This window comes from Pleuronectes platessa, chromosome 24 (genome assembly GCF_947347685.1).
Source record: "Pleuronectes platessa chromosome 24, fPlePla1.1, whole genome shotgun sequence".
NCBI classification, from domain to species: Eukaryota; Metazoa; Chordata; class Actinopteri; order Pleuronectiformes; family Pleuronectidae; genus Pleuronectes; species Pleuronectes platessa.
Genome location: NC_070649.1, coordinates 1025815 through 1045721, shown reverse-complemented (window position 1 = coordinate 1045721; position 19907 = coordinate 1025815). Strand labels below are relative to the sequence as shown.

General features: G+C 50.3%; 1 protein-coding gene across 1 annotated transcript; it reads left to right on the top strand.

Annotated features, from left to right (window-relative positions):
• Positions 1-177: 177 nt before the first annotated feature.
• Positions 178-17450, top strand: tns1a (tensin 1a). Its single transcript, XM_053417599.1, is given in 24 exon segments — positions 178-364; positions 4971-5140; positions 6122-6236; positions 6400-6920; positions 6922-7041; positions 7043-7195; positions 7197-7724; positions 7726-8026; positions 9139-9302; positions 9422-9552; positions 10054-10069; positions 11662-11722; positions 12122-12148; positions 12362-12437; positions 12577-13115; positions 13238-13324; positions 13411-13539; positions 13624-13797; positions 13893-13964; positions 14084-14110; positions 14225-14393; positions 14481-14549; positions 14632-14661; positions 14752-17450. Coding segments are annotated over 24 exon segments (3996 nt in total). The 3' UTR covers positions 14882-17450.
• The last annotated feature ends 2457 nt before the right edge of the window (positions 17451-19907 follow it).

Sequence of the window (19907 nt, the reverse complement as noted above, 5' to 3'; positions counted from 1 at the left end):
AGAGAGACAGACCCAGAGAGACAGACCTAGAGAGACAGACACAGATCATTTAAAGTTTGAATAAAGGAGAAGAGAAGAAGACAGAGAGAGTAAAGAATGAAGTGATAGTGAGCGGAGCAGCTGAGCAGCAGCGACCGGTGAGTAGCACTGAAAGATTTAAAAATTACAAACGTCTGCATGAAACCGAGAGAGAATTCAAGTTGTGTTCAAACATTAAGATGCAAACTGTGTGTTGTTGTTGCATCAGGCAGACGAGGATCTTTTGTGCGTTCGCTCTGCAGACTCCAGCGTCTGTTTGTGTGTTTGTTGCGTTTCCATGTCTACGTGGTGGCGTCCTGTGTGTTTGGCGCCTGGACGCTACAAAGTGAGTCATGGAGCGAGGCCATTTGTGCGTGTGGAACATTTTATGAGCAGGCTGCAATTTGGGTGCACCAAAACTATTAGGGCCTCTGGTCGGGAGCTGCATGTGACTCCCAGAGAGTTTGTGCAGGGACACGGTGCACGTGTGGAATCTGGTTCACCCGCTGAACCACCAGGGACGCTGAGAGTTCAGGATGCAGGGGTTGGAATTTCCTTTGTTTCCCTGTGTTTAATCTACGTTTGCATTTTTAATCGTGATTTTCACTTTTAAAATTATAAATATCTGAGCGTGTGATGAGACGTTGACCTCACAGGCTCCACGGTGAACTCAGGTGTCCAGAGATGGATTTCAGGGATTTGACTCGTCTCCTGTGTGAGTCTTCTCGTTGGACGTCCTGCTGACAGGACGCTGAGCTGCAGCAGCAGGTTCAAATCCCAGCCGAGCCTGTCCTCGTATCTCAAGGCCTCGTTGTCCTTCTGTCTGTCCCCACGTGGTCGTTCCTGTCGTCTCTCGGCCTCGACCGAACATTTGATCTTATCCCTGAAAGAGTCTTTGTGTTTAAACTGAATCTACTCATGAGTCTCCACAGGAGCAGCCGGGTCTGTGACTCTGAGGGTGAAACGTGGCTCCTCAGATTCTCTTTATGACAGCGGCTGATCCTCCTAGTGACAGACAGAGGATCGGACACAGACACAGAGCGACTGACAGATGCACAGAGGCCAGAGATTCACCACCACCGCGTCCTGCTGATTTATGTCCTCAGCAGCATTACGACACATCAACAGTTAAATTTAGATCCTGTTCATGTGCAGGAAGGAGAACTCGACCTCTGGGCTCCAGATGATGTCACACAAATGTTTGGTGTCAGATCAAATCTGGAATATTCAAACTCAACCATCATGAAGTGTTTTACAGACGAATGTTGATCGTTAAAGTTGAAGTTTCCTGCTGAATGTTGGAGATAAACTCTGGTTGTTAATAACTTCAGAGTGTTTTTTAACTGATCTCAGTTCAGCTTCACTTCACTGGTTGTGAAGTGAAGTGAGAGTGTCTGTGTCCGAGAGAGGGAGGCGAGTGGGGTGGGATGTGGAGCGGCGTCTGTCCTCCAGAGGCACAGACGTCCAGCAGGGAGCTTCAGGACTCAGACCACAGCCAGGGGGACGGATGACATCAGCCTGGAGACAGTCCTGGAGACAGACCTGGAGACAGTCCTGGAGACAGTCCTGGAGACAGACACTGATACAGCCGTGCTACCTCAAACTGTGACAGCTGGACGCTGAGTGATGGATGGAGCGAGGGGTAACAGCAAATATAAAACCTCCACAGTTTTCCTTGTGCCAGTCACCGATACGCCACCGTGACACGCCCCCCCCCCCCCCCCCCCCCCCGATCGACTGACACGTCCTCCTTTATGACGACGTCTCTGTTTCTCTCAGGCTCTGCTTCCACATGTCACATAGACTTTAGAAATAGATCATGTTTAGGGAAAGATGTTTATTTGCACTGGAATGTGAAAACCTGGCAGATCCTCCTATCGCACGGTGGATTAAAGCCACACACACACACACACACACACACACACACACACACACACACACACACACACAGACACACACACAGCCAGCTGCCAGTCAAACCCTCTGTTGGCGTGCAGACTATGAAAGCTGCGATGTCGCGTCCTGCTGTGAGATACCGGACGACTCGCTGACATCCCCACGTGCACGCACATGGATAGTGGCGCGTGCACGTGCCTGCCTCTGAGTGTCAGTGCACGTGAGCGTCACACATGTTTGTGAGTTTAGAAACGACAAAGACAAATATGAGAGATCTTGTTCTGCGTGAGATGAAAGATGAACCGAGGCTTCACCGTCCAACTTTAGATCAAATCATTTTCATATTTCCACGTCTTTGATCGATTGTTGTTCCTTCGAGAGGCTGACGAGTGGATTTTGAGAACATGTGATTCTTCGACCTCTTCAGAGCAAAGTGCTTCACTTCTCCAAACCTCCCAGTTTGACTGCTCTGCCCCAGGTTCCTCTGACCTCTGCACCTCCACATGGAACCTTCCTCCTCTAAATAGCTCTCGCTGCAGACGCCTGAACGTGCGTGTGCATGATGTGCACGTGAGTTCACAGATGCATTTATAAACATACATGAAATCATACACCAACTCCCATAAAACTATGATTGCAGGCCTCAGACTCATCACACGACCCTGTGATCATCGTGAGGTGTGTTTCTATATTTACACTCGTCTGCATTCAGTGAAAAATGGTTTGGTCCGTTTCATAAGGTCAACGTGTGAAGAGTGGGACGCTCGTCTTTCAGACAATCTACTTCCTGTTGACACCACATGGCGGACGTGAGCTGTCACATGGGACAAAGATGACGTCCATTTAATTGGTTTCACTTTCGAACGTCTATAGTTTCATCTATAATGAGCGTGATGACTTCGAGGTATAAATAAAACATCCGGCTCCAGAATCAGCCACAGAACCATGTTGTCACCGCTGTGCGTCCCAGTTGTGTTGCTACTCCATCCCTGTGTGTGTGTTAATGCACAAACTGTGTGTAGCCCACGTCCCAGCGGCTCCATCTGCAACAACACGTCGTCTATTTATACTGAACCATCGGCCACGGGTGTTTAGATGGTTTTTAATGGCTGTTAAGTTATCGAGACGCAGGAGGAAACACTTAAGTGTGTGTCTGTGGGGGGGGGCACTTTCACAAGAGAGGAAAGCACCTGTCACATAACAGGATAGAGAGAATGGACAGGTGTGTGTGTGTGTGTGTGAGAGAGAGAGAGGCCTGATTTAAATGCTATATATATAATAGAACTATATTTTTCAGATACATTTATCAGTCGGTCTATTTGAGTCGTTCACGGACGTTTCCTGATATTTCAACTTGTATTTTCCAGAACAGTGTAGAAAAGATCTGATGTTTATTTTATATATTTTTCTAGTTTCTTCACTCGTCAGCAGAATCACACTCAAACAATTCTTCCATTCAGACTTCACTGATCCCCAGCCAGCGTCTGAACGTCACTCTGTCCTCTGAGGACGAGAACAACATGTCACCAGCTTCACCTCAGACAAGTTCTTCTATTTGTGGCTTTGACGACTGATTCTGAGTCTGCTGACACCAGAAGAACAGGATTATATCTTCACTTAAACCCTGACACACATGAAGTCATGTTCCTGATCATTTCACTTTCCCCTTCAGCTGCGACGTGCTCTGTGGTTTCCCAGTTTCACTCTCTGGCTCCCAAAGTATGAAAAATGACCAATATGTGGTTTCGCATGTTTTAGATTAAAAGAAACTGCAAAATTACTGCTGATGTTTTTCTAAAAGCCAGAAGGCGTCGGGGGGGGGGGGGTGATTTCCTGCTTCCCGACAGGAATTACACCATCAAACCATAACGGCTTTTTAATCTCACCAGTCCTGAAGCTCTGACATCCAGCAGCGGAACTTTAATAAAACACACAACTGAGTTTATCTTTAGAGAAACTTTTAGAATGAGAGATAAACTCTGTGGTGCTGATGTGCTGATTTAACAGAGCTAGCTTCTTGTCCTGAAGCAGAGGTGAGGGAGATTCTTGCTCGAGGGCACATCAGCAGCTCAGATCTTCTCCGACCGGCTGCTGCTCATCGCCGGGGTCGTCCGGGGTTAAACAAAAAAAAACTGTCCCAACCTGAGTGGAGTCAGAACCCGTGTTTGTTTCCTGTTCATGACGAGTGTGGGGGAGAAGTTGAGGATGTGACCTCGCTGCCCCCCCCGCCCCCCCCCCCCCACCGACACCACCATCCTCCTCCCCTGGTGAGCAAATGGAAGTGTCTGAAGAGACTCACTCCACAAACATTCACACACGTGAGTCACAGCCAAGATTAAATATAATCTCTCAGAGAGATTAAACCTCAAACTGCGGAAAATGATTCACTGAGAAAATCTGGAAAAATCACTTCAACTCTCACAAAGTCAAAGAAAGTGAGAAAAGTTCAACAAGTTTTTTCAAACCGCATCTTTACACCGAGTTTTATGGAAATCCGTCTCGTGGTTCTCACAGAATCCTGCTAACGAACAAACACACAAACTCAGAGGGAAACACAACAAAGATAATTCATTCTGTGGGAAACGCACAAAGAAATAAAAAAAAGACTTTTAACAGAGCAAAGGATCTTAAAGGATTCGGACGATTGAACTTGACGAGCAGCTCCATGATATGTGAGAGGCTGTGAAGTTGGTGAATCACTGGAAACTTTAATGTTCTGGTAAAACCATCAAAATGCCTGATGCCCAAATGTTGCATTTTGCTTTGTGACGTGGACGAGCCGTCAGACGACACTGTCCTGGTCTCACCTCAAACAGCAGCTGGAGAAAGACTCAAAGACTCAAAGACTCAAAGCTTCGCTCGTCATCTCTTCTGCACCAGAACAAGAACAAGGGCCTCCACTGTGTGCAGAAGGTCGGGGGGGGAAGGGACAGAAGAGCTCAGCTGCTGGAGACTCTGGACCTGAGAAGTTTGATTGATAGACTCGTGCAGATCTCAGGGTGGGGGCCGCGGGGGAGCCCCTGGGTGAGGGGAGCCCCCGCTGATGATGTCATCAGGCAGAGGCGTGGGAGTGTCAGTTTATGAGAAACAGCAGCAGGGCGGAGGCGGAGGTGGAGGTCAGTGGTGGAGTCCCGCCCCCGGCTGCTGGGAACAGACCTGGGATCATCCCAGTGCCAGCTCAGCCTCGGCCCCGCCTCCACTGGAGCACATGTTGGGTGACAGCAGGGTATGAATCAGAGGGTGAGAGGAGAAGCCCTCAGGCTCAGAGCTCAGAGGAGACTGGACCACTCTGGAAGTTAACTGACCCGTCCTCCACCTGAAGCTTCTTGATCTCAGTGAGGAAGAGGAGACAGTTCTTCCTCTCTTGACCTGCAGGTAAGGAGGAAGCTTCCACCCAGAGACATTCTTAGGATTTGAATATTCAGATGTTAAAGAATCTGGTGCTCGCACTCAAAATTCAACTTTATATCTGTAGAGGGAACATTCCTCTCCCGTTTTCACTTTAGATCTGAAACCAAACCTGGAGTCATTCTCGGTGAATCTGTGTTTGGTCATGAAAAACAAGCCCAGGAGCCGAGAGCTGTTCCCAGCTCCTCTCCGCCTGTCACCACGGAGCCGGGAGCTGTCGTTGACGGGGGTTTGAAATAGCTGCGGCCGAGTGATCCACCATCTGTCCCTGGGGAGGGGGGGGGGGGGCTCAGTTTGGCACATCCCTCACATGATCCGGCCACCGGCACATACATGTGTGGATTCTGCAGAAATATGCTGGTGAATGGGAGGTGTTGTGAAGGAGCTGGTGCTCGTGTGACTCTTGTGTCTGGAGGAAGCAGAGTTTCACAGTAACTGTAAAGTAAACACTGTGTCTCCGCCGCGGGATCAACACGCTCCACACACACATGATGACGTGTTCATGGGCCACTAACGAGGGTTTTTAATCTCCGTGCACAAAATAACTCTCATGCAAAACTCTTCTTGGGGTTTTTGGGCTTTGATTTCAGAATGCACAGACTTCACAGAGGGTTTGGTTGAAGCTCACAGACTTTTAAGGAAAGTTTCCCTCATCTGAGGTGCAGCCAGGCCAAAGGAATTTACAGTCAAGCTCTGCCCAGTTTGCTACATGCTCCAAAAATAACACAAATATGCCCGTGTCATTCTTTTTCACATCTTTGAACACATTTAGAAACAGCTCTGTGCATCGTGTCTGTAGCTTGGAGAGGACGATCAGTCGTCTCCTGGTTTTCAAACGGACTCTTCGTCTCTTCGGCTCCGACTCACCAGCTGCTTGGACGTCCTGGTTCACAACAGACCGGCGCTGACGCAACGTGACAGTGACTTCCTGCTATAAATAGAGCTGGAGGCGCTGAGGTCACATGAGACGGGTGCAGGGGGGGGTCACTGTGTTGGTGGCGTGTGAGGTCCGGTCCCATTTTGTTCCATGTTTTGATTCTGTGTATGTTTAATAGAGTTTGTCTCTGTGTGTTTCAGATGTTGTTCACACCCAGGGTCCACTTGATGGAAGCCTCTACGCCCGCGTCCGTAAGAAAGACTCCCTGGAGGGAGTGGTCACCATCAACGGCCTCCCAGTCCTTGAAAACCCTCTGACCAATGCTAAGAGCCTGCTGCAGAGCGCCAGCCACCCGCTCCAGACCGCCGAACAGACACTTCCTGTCGCAGGCCACGCCTCCCTCCCTGCCGTCGACCACACCCTCTCCGTGAGCAGCGACTCGGGCAACTCCACCGCCTCCGTCAAGACCGATCGTACCGATGAGCACAGCCAGTCGGTGCCGAGCGCCACCAATCACAGCAACCCGACAGCGGCCCACCCGCCCCTCAGCCCACAGGAGAAGAGAGAGCTCGACCAGCTCCTGAGCGGCCTCGAGGCGCCGGCTCACCTGAGGCAAGCCTACCTGTCCACGTCCACCAGTCCTGGGGGCGGCGTGCGGCACCTGGTCCCAGCGCAGGTGCACGTCAACGGGGGCCACACCAGACTAGCCGGTGTCCGATCCGACCGAGGAGCGAGAGACGGATATCCTCGAGGACGAGCTGCCAAACAGCCAGGAGGGCAACAGTGTGGACAGCTTGGGCACCATCTCTTCCCTGGAGGGTCAGGGGACGCCAGCAGACCTCTAACTACCAATCACAGACGCCTGTCAGCGGGCAGAACGACGGGCCGTACCTGGAGAGAGGCGTCCTCGGGGAGAAGTTGAGCGAAATGCCCGTGCACGGAGTCCGAACTCCCACGGCGATGCAGGAGAGGACGGCGGACGCTGCGTCCCCACAGGGGGGGCTACAGCAGCTTCCAGAACGGAGGAGGGATGTACCGCTCGCAGTCCTTCGGGAACCCGCCTGCCGGCAGCCCTGAAGCCTGCCCCACGCCGATGCCCCGCGCCCCCGAGAGGAGCACCAGCAGCCGAGAGGCCGTCCAGAGGGGTCTGAACACCTGGCACCAGTACAGCCTCCCAGACGACCCCTTCGGACCGCCGCTGCAGTCCACCCACAGCCTGCCCCACTTCCCGGCGTCGCAGCGGGACATCGAGCAGTCCATCGAGGCGCTCAACATGCTCATGCTCGACCTGGACCCCATCAACTCCCACATGTCCAAGTCTCACAGTGCGCCCCCTGGTGAGAACAACCTGAACTCGTCCCAGGCGCCCTTCTCCCAGACGCTCGCCAGACCCTCGTACCAGGCGGACTCGGCCATCCACGGCTACAGCAGCTCGGGCTCGGTCAACAACGCCTTCCACCAGCCGCTCCGCTCGACGGGGAGAGTGTCCAACCAGAGCCCCGTCATGGAGTCTCCTGTGTACTCCCCCCCAGAGGCCCAACGCCAGCTTCCAACACCAGAACACCACCCCGACACACACTCCAGAGCCCTACCTCCACCCACGCCAGGCACCGCACCACTTCCCCACCGATTTCCCCCAGCAGGCTCCTCTGAAGCCTGTGAGCTCGCACCATGGCTCCTTGGTGTCCCACTCCCCGGACCTGCAGGGCTCGTCCCCGTACACGGGCTACAGCGCCTCGTCCTCCCCCGTCCCGGAGGTCACCCCCCAACAAGACGCAGAGGAGGAGACGCTCAACCTGGAAGGCCTGGTGGCTCACCGCATCGCCGGTAAGAGAGGCTGAAACACAACGTGGGTCCTGCAGCTGGGAACTATGGAAACCAGCATGTTCCCAGTAAAAAAAGTTTCTAACTGGAGATTAGTTTGGTTCAAGTTCAGGTTTATAGCTGAATAAGAATAGAAAATAATCAAATTTAATAAGAAACATGATAGATACACTTCACGCTCCACAGATCAGACCTACAATACGTCATAAAGAGCAAATACAGCAAGAAAACTGAAGATTAGATCAAATAAGATGTCGCTCCAAAGTAAAAAGGCCTAAATCAAAAACAACTGAGAGTAGTTAAAAAATGCAAAAGAATAAACTAAAATAGAAAAAGGTTTTATTTCTGCCTGGAGGGAGGGAATGTATTTTATGATAAGAGGCAAACATTATGTTATTGTCTGAATGAGAAATGCTGATGAGGCTGTTTCAGACTTTTATTCTGTAACTTTAGATTCTCTTTAGTTTTCTGCACCAGCTTCTTCTATACGTTCATGTGGAAGCTCACCAGCGCCACCCTCTGGAGGACAGTTATAAACCCCCAGTTCTCAGGTTGTCACAGATCTGATGGATTATTGTGACTGAGACGAAACAAAATCATCTCATCTGACAAATATATCTTTTCACTTTCATTGAATTCATTTCTGTTCTGGTTTTTCCTTTACTTCTTTTCTGTTCACTCCATCCCTCCTCCGTGCTTTCTCCTCTCATCCTTCCTCCTTCCTCCTCCTCCTCCTCCTCCTCCTGCCTCCCACCCTCCTCCCTGACCCCCCCCCCCCCCCCCCCCGGGACAGAGTACAACGCTCGTATCCGGGGCCTCTGTGACAGCATATCACCTGAGTCTGACCGCCATCGCTCCTATTCCTTCTCTGGTTTGTCCACTTTCCTTCCCTTTTACTTTCTGGCCTTTTATTATCACTTCATTTGTTTATTTCTCACTTTCCACTGCTTTTTATTTCCTGCATATCACTTCTTTACTCTTTAACCCCCCCCCCCCCCCCCCCCCCCGCCCGCTCTGGGTCCAGCTCGGTGTGTCCCCTCATTTCCTAACACACACTATAACATCTGTTTTTGAATGTGAGTGGACAGCCCACTGAACCTTTTGGCCTGTGGCAGGAGTTCGCTCCAGAGGAATGACCCCGGAGGTGACGCAGGAGACGGGCCGGCGCCGGACCACCAGCGAGGGTCAGTACCAGAGCAGCCACGAGAGCACGCCGCCGGTTCACTCGCCGGACTTCGCCAACAACCTGTCGCTCAACCCGGGAGGAAGACCCCGAGAGGTGCGGTGGTCGTCCCCACGTCCTGAGGACATTGTTCTACTGTGTCCTCCCTCTTCAGCTTGAAGACACTCCTCTCTGCTGATTCATCACACTAACCAACACTTGTCTTGTTGTTGAAGGGTCTCATGCACAGCTACCGGGAGGCGTTCGAGGACCACAAGCCGGACGGTTTTGCCTTTGGAGGCGGTGGTGAGAACTCTCCACAGACCCCCGGCTTCCCTGTGTCGCCTCAGACTCCTTACTTCAACATGTGTAGGTCCAGATAGGGGGCGCTCTCAGATCTGCTCTGCCTGAATAACTCTCTATTCTTAGGAAAGGACGAGTCAGATAAGACAGCAAATCATTTATTTCTTATTATTACAATTTCTTCAGCGCCAGTTTAGAAACCAACAAAAATAAGAATGAAAGGTTCAAATCTTAAAAGCACATAAACAAGATCTAAAGATTTAAATCAGGACAGAAAACGACATCACAACACTTTCAAAATGCTTCTTCAATATAACCTCGATACTCATATCACTAGTAAAAACAAACTTGAAGTATATATTTCTGAACGTGTCAGTAGCAGACGAAGTGGAGTTTGTCTTCACAGTCATGAGGCTTCCACACACGCTGATTCACACCAGCAGCAGTAGAACCGGCTCCGGTCCCCCCTGTGGTGTCACCGAGCACCGCTGCTCCCCCCGTCACCTGTAGAGCAGCACAGCTCATTCTGAGTCGAGGACACGCGGGTCTGATCTCCTCTCTCCAGGCCTCGTACTCCAGCGGCCGCCCGTCCACCCACCGCCAGCCGTCGGGGAAGAAATGCAAACCGATCCAGACGTGCTCTGAGGTGACGTGTTTCCCCAGCTCGCTCTGGATCAGCAGCATCTCCGTCTCAGAGTTGATGCTGGCCAGGTCGAGGTGAAGCTCCCTGCAGTGGTCCAGAGCGTCCACCCACGTCTTCTTCTCCCTCACCACCACCACCCTGAAGCAGAAGAAGGCAAAGCTGTAGTGCGGCTGGCAATCGCGCCACCCGTCCATCTGAATTAAACTGTAGTACTCATCCGATCGGTTTTCTGGCTGCCCCGGCTTCCAGAAGAACTCAGTCACCTCAGCACCGCCCGACCACATCCACTTCACCCCGCCTGTGGAGAATTTCTCCATCCCCATCCAAATAAAACCGTCGATCTTAGAGGCGAGCTTCTGGATATGCTCTGTGTCCTGTTTGCTGCAGACGGCAGCCAGGTCCGTGTAGTGAGTCCGACAGTGAGTCTGAGCCTGAGGCCAGTTCATCCTCTGATCCACGTACACGTACTTCTCAGAGGACGAGCTGAGCAGCAGCAGGAGCAGGCAGGCCAGCGTCTCCTCCATGGCTGCAGGACGCTGGAGATGTGAGGGAGCTTTAAACATGTTGACGCTAAGGTTTGCAAGTATTTGCATGGAGTGAAGGATTCTGGGTGAAACCAAGACTCACAGCCGAGGGGACACTGACGAGATCTGCAGCTCATCAGTCTTTAGAGGACAGACACAAATCTGCAGCTGATTTGATGAGCAAGTCACTTAATGTTCATTTAAAGTTTTAAAACAAAGTTTAAAACCTAAATATTTCACAATCGACCCTCAAACAGACACATTAATGAAGCGTGTCAACACAATAACTTAAAGATAACATGAACTGAAAAGTGAAATGTGTGTTCATGTGAGGAAGCTTCAGTTTTCATCAGGGAGCTGAATTATTATTCACAGGAGAACACGTTGATGGTAAATGTGTCCTCTCAACAGAAGCTCTTATTCCAGAAGGATCTTCCTCTCGCTCAGTTTCAGAAACATTTACACAAACACCTCGTGAATTTGTTTGAGGCAAAAACACGAGTGACACAGGGAACACCAGCAGGTGTGTGCAAAGCAGTGCGTTTGAATGAGAGGCAAAACAAATCATCAGTCGAGCTTGAAGGTTTCTGCTCTGGAAACAAATTTATAGAAATGTCCCGTCTGTGAGAGTGTCTCTTCAGAAGACACAACTCTTCAGTTTGGACGTCTCCTCCACCGACACGTGTTTTAACCTTCACCGCCGGTCCCTGCCTCAGCTGTGGTCATCGTCTCATGTGACTCCCATTCCTCATGCTCATTGGCTCATTTCTCTACCACCTGATTAAACCTCTACAGCTCTTTTTTAAATGTGTGAAGTTAAAGCAGCTGATGACTTGTTACAAGAAAGTACAGTTTACATTCAACTCAATGTGAATGTGTCATTGTGTTTGCTCATTTCAAACTCTTATAGTCGTTTCATCTTCCTGTTTTTATTCTTATTCAGTTCTTTTATTCTGCTTTAAATTGTGACTTCCTGTCTCTTTGTGTGCAGCTCGTTCTCCTGCAGGGTTTGACCAAGATGCCGCTGTCCACGCTCGGACTGAAGCCGCATCACCAGGTCGGATCAGGTCAGTTCACATTTCTCTGTTCACACGATGTCCTGGTAAAGATTCAAAACACTGAGTTTCCCTCTTTCCTATCGTCACATGTTAAAGGTGCAGCTGCTTCAAATGTTTCACAGACACAAAGACACAGAATCACAAAGAGCTGAACTTGTAACTTGATATTAGATGATTTTTATTCTAAGAGAAATAAAGACAGAATCAAACATCGAGAAGCTTTGACTTCCTTCTGAAGCTGAGTGTAGTTGTCTCTGGCGCCCCCTGCTGCTCACATCTGGCTTTTCTGGCTTTGCACTCAAGTTATGTCTTCCCTCTCTCCTCCTCCTCCGAACATCCTCTCCTCTTCCTCTTCCTCTTCCTCTTCTCTTTCTTCATCCTTTGCTTTCTATCTTTTCTTGCCGCTAGACTCTGATTCTAACGATGGAGAGCACGGTAAGCGTGTTTCCAGCAGCACAGTCTCCGAGACACCGAGACACTTCATGTCCTGAACGTTTGTGTGTCTCACTTTCCAACGCACAGTTTTCTGATTGTGTCGCTCCGCTGCCCGACACCTGCATCACATGTGGACGAGAGACAGGTTGTGTAGAGACTGACCCTGTGTGTGTGTGTGTGTGTGTGTTTGTCGTGATGCTCCGTGTTGTTCAGATCATCCCAGTTTTGAGGACCCGAGACAGTTCGGCGCTGGGTTCTGCTCCAGCAGCCCGGTCCACGGTGCAGACGGGTGAGTCCTCAGGTTCCTCTTCCTCCTCATCAGTAACTGAGGAGCGATGAAGACGAGCAGCAGCCTCGCTCTTCATCTTGTTTCCATTTAATCTGTTTAAAACAGGAAGCAGATGATTCACGGTTGCTTTATTTTGCAGGAGGAGGTTTGGTTCGTCAGACAGCCCCGCCCAGTCCCACCCCTACAGACCCGCCTCCCCCGAGGGCTCCCAGGTGAGCATCATGGGCGTCCACACCGTCCCCGGCAGCCCCAACACCCTCCACCGCACCGTGGCCACCAACACACCGCCCAGCCCCGCCCTCCAGAGACGCCTGGGTCAAGCCAGCCCCTCCCTGGGCAGACACCCGCCTGCGTCCGGCGTCCCCTCCAGCCCTCTGATTGGACGAAAGACAGCAGGCGCCGGCGTGCCTCCCAGCCCCCTGATGGGGCGCCGCACGGCAGCGAGTGGCCACAGCACCCCCGATGAGCTGGGGGCCGCCTCTCGCCAGGGGAGCGCCCCGCCGCCGTCCACGCCGGCCTTCCCCGTGTCCCCGCAGCTGCCGGAGAAGAGACACATGTCCAGCGGAGACGCAGAGAGGATGGACAACAACAACATGACGCCAACACCGGCCAGCGGGGGCAGCACGCCGAATCTGACCGGCACTCGCACACTCCCAGACCTCCCCAAGTCCATATATGGTGAGACGCTATAAACACCACGCTCCTCCAGAGAAGATCCCACAGGTCAAAGGTCACGCCGACTGCTTTTGAGTTTCAGAATGTGTCCTCAGCAGTAATCACGTCTCTCCTCCTCTGAACAGACGACTGTCCCGACATCAAGATGAACGTGAAGTTCGTCCAGGACACGTCCAGGTTCTGGTACAAGCCCGACATCTCCAGAGAGCAAGGTGAGAGTCCCAGCCTCGCTGCCCTCACCTGACCGGGCCTCCTCTTCCTCTCTCATCCTCCTCCTCCTCCTCTCTCCTTCTCTCAGCCATCAACCTGCTGAAGGACCGGGAGCCCGGGGCCTTCATCATCCGGGACAGCCACTCGTTCCGGGGGGCGTACGGTTTGGCCATGAAGGTGGCCTGCCCCCCTCCGACTGCCCAGCAAACCAAGAAAGGTGAATATAGAGCGCCCCCTAGCAGCAGGAAGCTTCCTCACAGCAGGAAGTGAAACATCTGACACGTAGTTGTGTGTTTTCCAGTCGGGGACCTGACCACCGAGCTGGTGAGACACTTCCTGATCGAGACGAGTCCTAAGGGCGTGCGTCTGAAGGGTTGTCCCAACGAGCCGTACTTCGGGTGTCTCTCCGCTCTGGTCTACCAACACTCCATGACTCCACTGGCTCTGCCCTGCAAACTGATGATCCCCACCAAAGGTCCGTCCAAGCCCCCGTCTCCCCAAATGTCCACTTAACCTCCTGAGGACATCTGCATCTAGCAGGAGGTTCACTCTCTCCTTCTTTGCTCTCAGATCCCAACGAGGAGGCCTTGGAGCTGGCGACGCCCACTGATCCTGGGCTGGAGCTCATGAAACAAGGAGCAGGTAAGAAGGAGAATCATCACATGTTCTCAGAGTCACTCTCCGTCCGCTCGTCAGGAGACATCCAGTGTTTGTGTGTTTCTACATGAATCAGTTCACATGTCCACACCTTTACTTTACAGTTCAGAAGGCTCCTGAAGAAGCTCATGGTAAATACTGGTTCACTCTGTTCATGCCGAGATACTCTCTCTCCTCTCGCCGGAGTTCTAACACCACCTGTCTCTCTGTCTGTCCCTCTGTCTGTCTCTCTGTCTCTCCTCCAGCCTGTAACGTCCTCTTCATCAACTCGGTGGACATGGAGTCTCTCACTGGTCCTCAGGCCATAGCCAAGGCGATCAGTCAGACCCTGGGGACCAACCCGCTGCCGGCGGCCACCACCGTCCACTTCAAGGTGTCCCCACAGGGCATCACACTCACGGACAGCCAGAGGAAGTGAGTGCAGTTGTCCATTAGAGCCTGAAGGTGTGTTCCTCGTCAGCTCCTCCAGTAACTGGTGTGTTTCTCTTTCTCCTGCTGCAGGATCTTCTTCAGGCGACATTATCCCATCAACACAGTGACCTACTGTGACACCGATCCCCAGGACAGGAAGTAAGACCCTTCATGGCCTCAACGTGAGAACATGAACCATCTGATTAGTTATTAACTGTTCATCTGTTTCCTGTGCCCACAGATGGGGAAGAGAAGGAGGCGGCTCCGTCAGGTCAGTGAAGTAAAAAACACATTTTAACCAGTAGATACTTCTAGAGAACCAGTTTGAATACTCAACAGGTGTTTGGGTTTTAACTTCCAGACTCTTTGGATTCGTGGCGAGGAAGCAAGGAAGCACGACGGACAACGTGAGCCACCTGTTCGCGGAGCTGGACCCGGGTCAGCCCGCCTGCGCCATCGTCAGCTTCGTCTCCAAAATGATGAAGCGGTGAAACCCCCGGGAGTTTAAATGGCGGCGGCCATTTCTTGGAATCTTCCGTCTTCGTCGGCGCCTCGGACTCGACGGAGACGTTTTCTTTTTTCTGTTTCCTGTCGGTTTGTTTCTCTTGTTTTCTCTCGGCCTTGACGACTTGTCTTTGACGTTGGTCTTTTTTGGAAAGAAGAGAAGTCTGTGCGAGGGATTTGTCGTGGATCCAAAGTGGCGTCGGAGGAAGTGGAGCGGAGAACGTGACAAGCGAAGAAGAGGAGGATGAGGAGGATGAGGCGGACGGGAGGAAATGTAACAATGCAAAGTTGAGACGGGGAACACGTGAGGACTCGTATGTTTCAGGGGTTTTCTGTTGTCTTTTTTGTCGATTGATTTACCAAAGGTTGTTACAATACAAGTGCAAGAATGACGTAGCTACGAAGCCATTTTTATTTCCTCTTTTCAAAAGATGAAGTGTTGAACAAAACAAAACAAAACAAAACAAAAAAAAAGACAAAAAGAAACACGGTTTCTTCTTGAACTCGTCTTCAGGAAAAAAGTTTGAACAAAACAGAGTGTGAAGACCTTCTGCATGTTAGCTTGATCTTTAAGCTCGGTTCTTCTCCCTCCACCGAGTCATCGTGAAATCTTTGAGTGGTTCTTCTCCAGGTCTGTTGTGTGTCGGAAAGGGCTCCGCAGTGAAACGCCGACTGATCTAAACTGCGCACGGCAGACCAGACTCTAGAAAAAAAAAAAAAACAAGCGCCACGCTCCGGGCGCCACACGGCCGCACCGGCTCCGGTCCCTCCCTCTTTCTCTAAAGCTTATTGGATGACTCTGGCCTGAAATCAGCTCCTGATTGCATGGCAGCCGGAGAGGGGCTTTGTCCACAAGGTGGCGCCACTCGTTAAGGCTTGGACCCCCCCCCCCCCCTTCCCCACACCCCCCCACCCGTCACTGACTGCTTGCAGTAGTGGATCTGTTAATAGACGCTGCCACTCAAACACACTGGAGATGACCCGGGACCGGCCCCATGACCTGGACCTATGCACTGTTCTTTATGCATGTTTGATGTCCCTGAACGCACCACGCCCCCTCGCCATCCTCATCACGCCATCACTGAAACATTCTACGTGCTGTGTGCCGACTTTAAAAACCTTTAGACAAGTTCACCCAGGTTGTCTGACTTGTCACAGACTGCATGAAATAGAACATGAAACCTTTTTTACTCGAGAAAAGACGTAGACAACCCATCGTTGAAGTAGTCCCATGATGGCGAGACGCTCTGTTTTGACTTTCTTTGGTTTTCGAGCCAGGGTTAACTTTTCGCTGTATCCAGGACGGTTTGTTGTTCCACGGTGTCGTCACAGATCTACATGTAGAGACGTGGTCTAGAAAACAAAAGAGAAAAAGTTTCCACACTGTGCAAACGCCTGCTTGTTGAACACTCGCTCAACCATCACAATAAGCTAAGGAGAATCGATATTGATATAATGTACATAGATATACTACTTTGAAAGGTGACATAGCGAAAAAGTATTTAATTTTGTTGCTTTTGGTCCCTCATGATTACTCATATATACATATATTGTACAGTCTAGATAAAGAAGATGACCTAATGGGTTGAGAAAAAAAAGATATACTTATTTTGGCTAATGATTTCAAAGTCTGACGATTTTGAAATGTGTTTGAATATATGGTGTACATTACTTTGTACATGTATATGTTTGTTTTTGGGCTCGTCATGTTTGTTTCTTTTACTTTTCCTCTCAGAACGAGGTAGGGCAATGAGCGACGTAGAAGCCGAGAGTCTGATTTGCATGGACGCGAGCGTTCGTGAGCGACTCGTAGAAGTCGGCGTAGATTTTAAAAACAGTTCAAGACACAAAGGGAAGCAGGGAAACCTCACATGCAATATGAAAACAGCTCCACTTATCATTTAGCCAAAGATTCAAACGCTCGTCGTGTGTTCCGACCGATGCATGTCGCTTTTCTTTTTTCACCTTCAGTTTTTTGTGTTTCACGTTTTGAAAGCTTTGCTCAGCAGATCTCAGAGCAGCCGGGACGCACAGAGGTCAAAGGTCAGATACTGATGCGTTTACACAGCGAGACGACAGCAGACGCCCCGTGGCCTGATGGGAAACGAACAAAGCACTTAAAAAACAAACAGAAGATCCCACGCGGGCGACTGCTGAAGCTTCAGCGTGAAGCTGTCGTCTCCTGAACGTCACTGATTTATTTATTCTTATTTATTCCTTTCTTCTCCTCACCTGTTTGTTATGATTTGGTTCATTTCTCCGGTGAAAGCAAAGAGGTACAGTGCTTTGAAACCCACGACCTGGCTCCATCCACTTTTGAGTCATTTGGAAAAGAAAAAGAAAAAGCTTAAAAGATAAATGTTCTCTGAGCGTTGTACCTGTTGCTTTGAGCCGAAGGAGGAGAAGTCTGTGGCCCTGTGCAGACTCGGTGTGAACGGTGTACCGAGGGGGTCTCAGATTTGGTTTGCGCTTCTCATTTACATTATATTGTCATGGCTTACCTGTTCCTAAGGAGAAAAAAAGAACATTAAAGCAATACAAGTCAGTTCCATTCAACATTTCAGCGTCTTCTTTTGTTTCTCCCTGAATCTGTATTGGTTAAAGATATTAAACATGAGGCTCCGCCCTGATTTATGGACATAACAGTCGGAGGACGTTCATTTAAAAACATGTTTTTACTGATTTTGTGCTGAACCAGAGAGAAGAAGAAATAAATGATTTAATAACAACAGAGATAAAAGACCAACAGGAAGGAGAAATGCTTCTTTACCTGAGATTTAAAATAAGACATAAACTCTTTTCTTGATAGATTCTTTAAAGTTGTGTTTAATTGAATAGTTTTTATTTCCTCTGTGACTCAGAATCTGATTTATCACTTTAACCAGTTGAGCTCATGTTCATTAAACTGCAGGTGAGCACACACACACACACACACACACACACTCTCACACACACTCACACACACACAGGTGAAGACAATGAGGTGAGTGGAGTCCGAGCAGGAAACACAAGAGGAAGAAAATCTAAAGTAGGAAACATAAATACATAATAATACTTTGCTGGAGGATATTTTCTGATACGTGCCGCTGTGGAAAAGAGCAACACAGGTAAGAACCATCTGACTTCACTGTTCTGATTAATGAGAGAAATTAGATTCATCAATTAGGCTGAAACATTTGCTAAATTCACCAAAATGACCAAATACACAGAGTTTTCTCCCCATAGCAGAGAAGTTTGCAGCAAACTGCTAGAATGAAAACCACCAGTAGGGGGAGACAAAGTCAGTGATTCACTCAGGAACAGTCTCCTGTGTGTGTGTGTGTGTGTGTGTGGAGGGGGGGGGGGGGGGAACAAACCTGCAGCCCTGGTTTAATCAATCAATCACAGTTTGTCTCATAAATCTGAACAAAAGGAAAACTTCCAATCACTATAAACAGGGAAACAACCTGTGATGAAGTCAGTTTCCATTTTCTTATCGGATCAAAGTTTGATGCTCGGCTGCTTAGAGCAGAAACTACATGGAAGCTTCAGAGGCTCGAGTGCAAACGGACATCAGCTGTTTGAGGTCGAGCGGCTGCAGAGTCGCTGCAGCTCCATTTGTTTCAATAATAAAACATATAAAGTCAAATCTGAGTGAGTTCCCACGGCTGCAGACGCTGTTCATGCTCACAAATATGCATGACACACTTCCCCTCTGAACAATTACACACAGGCTGTCGCTCTCCGCTATTCCACCGCGCCACATTACGAGCTGTGAGGGAGGCACATGCAGTGCATCATGGGTCGGAGGTCACGTGCGTCCTGTCACTAAAGCGTTAGCGGTTAGCATCCGGCCTGATGTTAGCTCACTTTGGGTTCAGGCCACGTTATTGAATTTCAGATCAGGAGCGTCTATGTGTTATTAAACAGGAGATTTGATCCAGTTAAAGACGACTGTAAAAAACATGGACGTCTTTTATTATCCTTATAAGTGAGGAACCTTCGTCTGCAGCACGTGCACAGTCCACGTGCACGTGTGTCCGCTCCCTCTCCAGCCCTGATGCTGAAGGTGCGAGTGCTGCTGACCTGGTGACTGTTGCTGGAGCAGATGAGAATGTGAGAGCTCAGATAACCAGAGTGAGTCCCGCCTCTTTGTGAAGCTCCAGCTGGGGAACGTCTGAGCAGTGGGAACCTTCAGGTACAACCCCCCCCCCCCCCACACACACACACACACACACACACACACACACGCACACTCTGGTGTTTTGGAAAAACTTGACCCGCTCACATGCCGACTCCACCGGACTGTAAATATTCCGTCAAGGGGAAATTGCCACTCGGCTCTTATCAAGTGGAAACATCAAGGAGCTTGTTGTGGTTCTGCACTCGTCCGTGTGCGACTCCTCTTTCTGCTCGTTCACTTCCCAAAGACGTCAGATTCAGTGATGGATGGAATCTGCCACCTTCACCTCTCTGAAGCCCTGCAGCTCATTCTCCATGGTGCTCTGCAGGATTCCTCCTCAGCGGTGTCGTGTCTGCAGTTTGAGGGTTTCCTCCAGATAACAGAGGCTGATCAGGGAACAGTTCCCTGGGCTTCACCTCCACATGTTGCATCAAGAGGCTCTGGCACGCCCCAGCTGCCCCCCCCCCCCCCCCCTCCCTGCTCGCTTCACGCTCGTGTGAAATCGCTCCGGAACAGCGAGCGTGCATCAGAGGTCTGATCATGGACGTCAACGCTGGAGTGAAGATCCAGATCCGTGAGGTGGAGAAGACCAGACGCTCAGGGAACGAGCTGCTTCCTCGTGACCGGGATCTTGATCAGGACAAATGCTTCCTCTTGTTTTCTTGCACGAACAAGACAACGAGTGATTCTTCAAACAATCCTGACGCCAAAGGGCCAAAGGGTCAAAGGGTCAAAGGGTCAGAGGGAGGGGGGGGACCGAGGTTACCAGCTTCAAACAAGTTCCAACACATTACATTTGAGAGAAAACACAAACTAAATAAAAGCGAATCCTCCCAAACATGAGTCAGGGC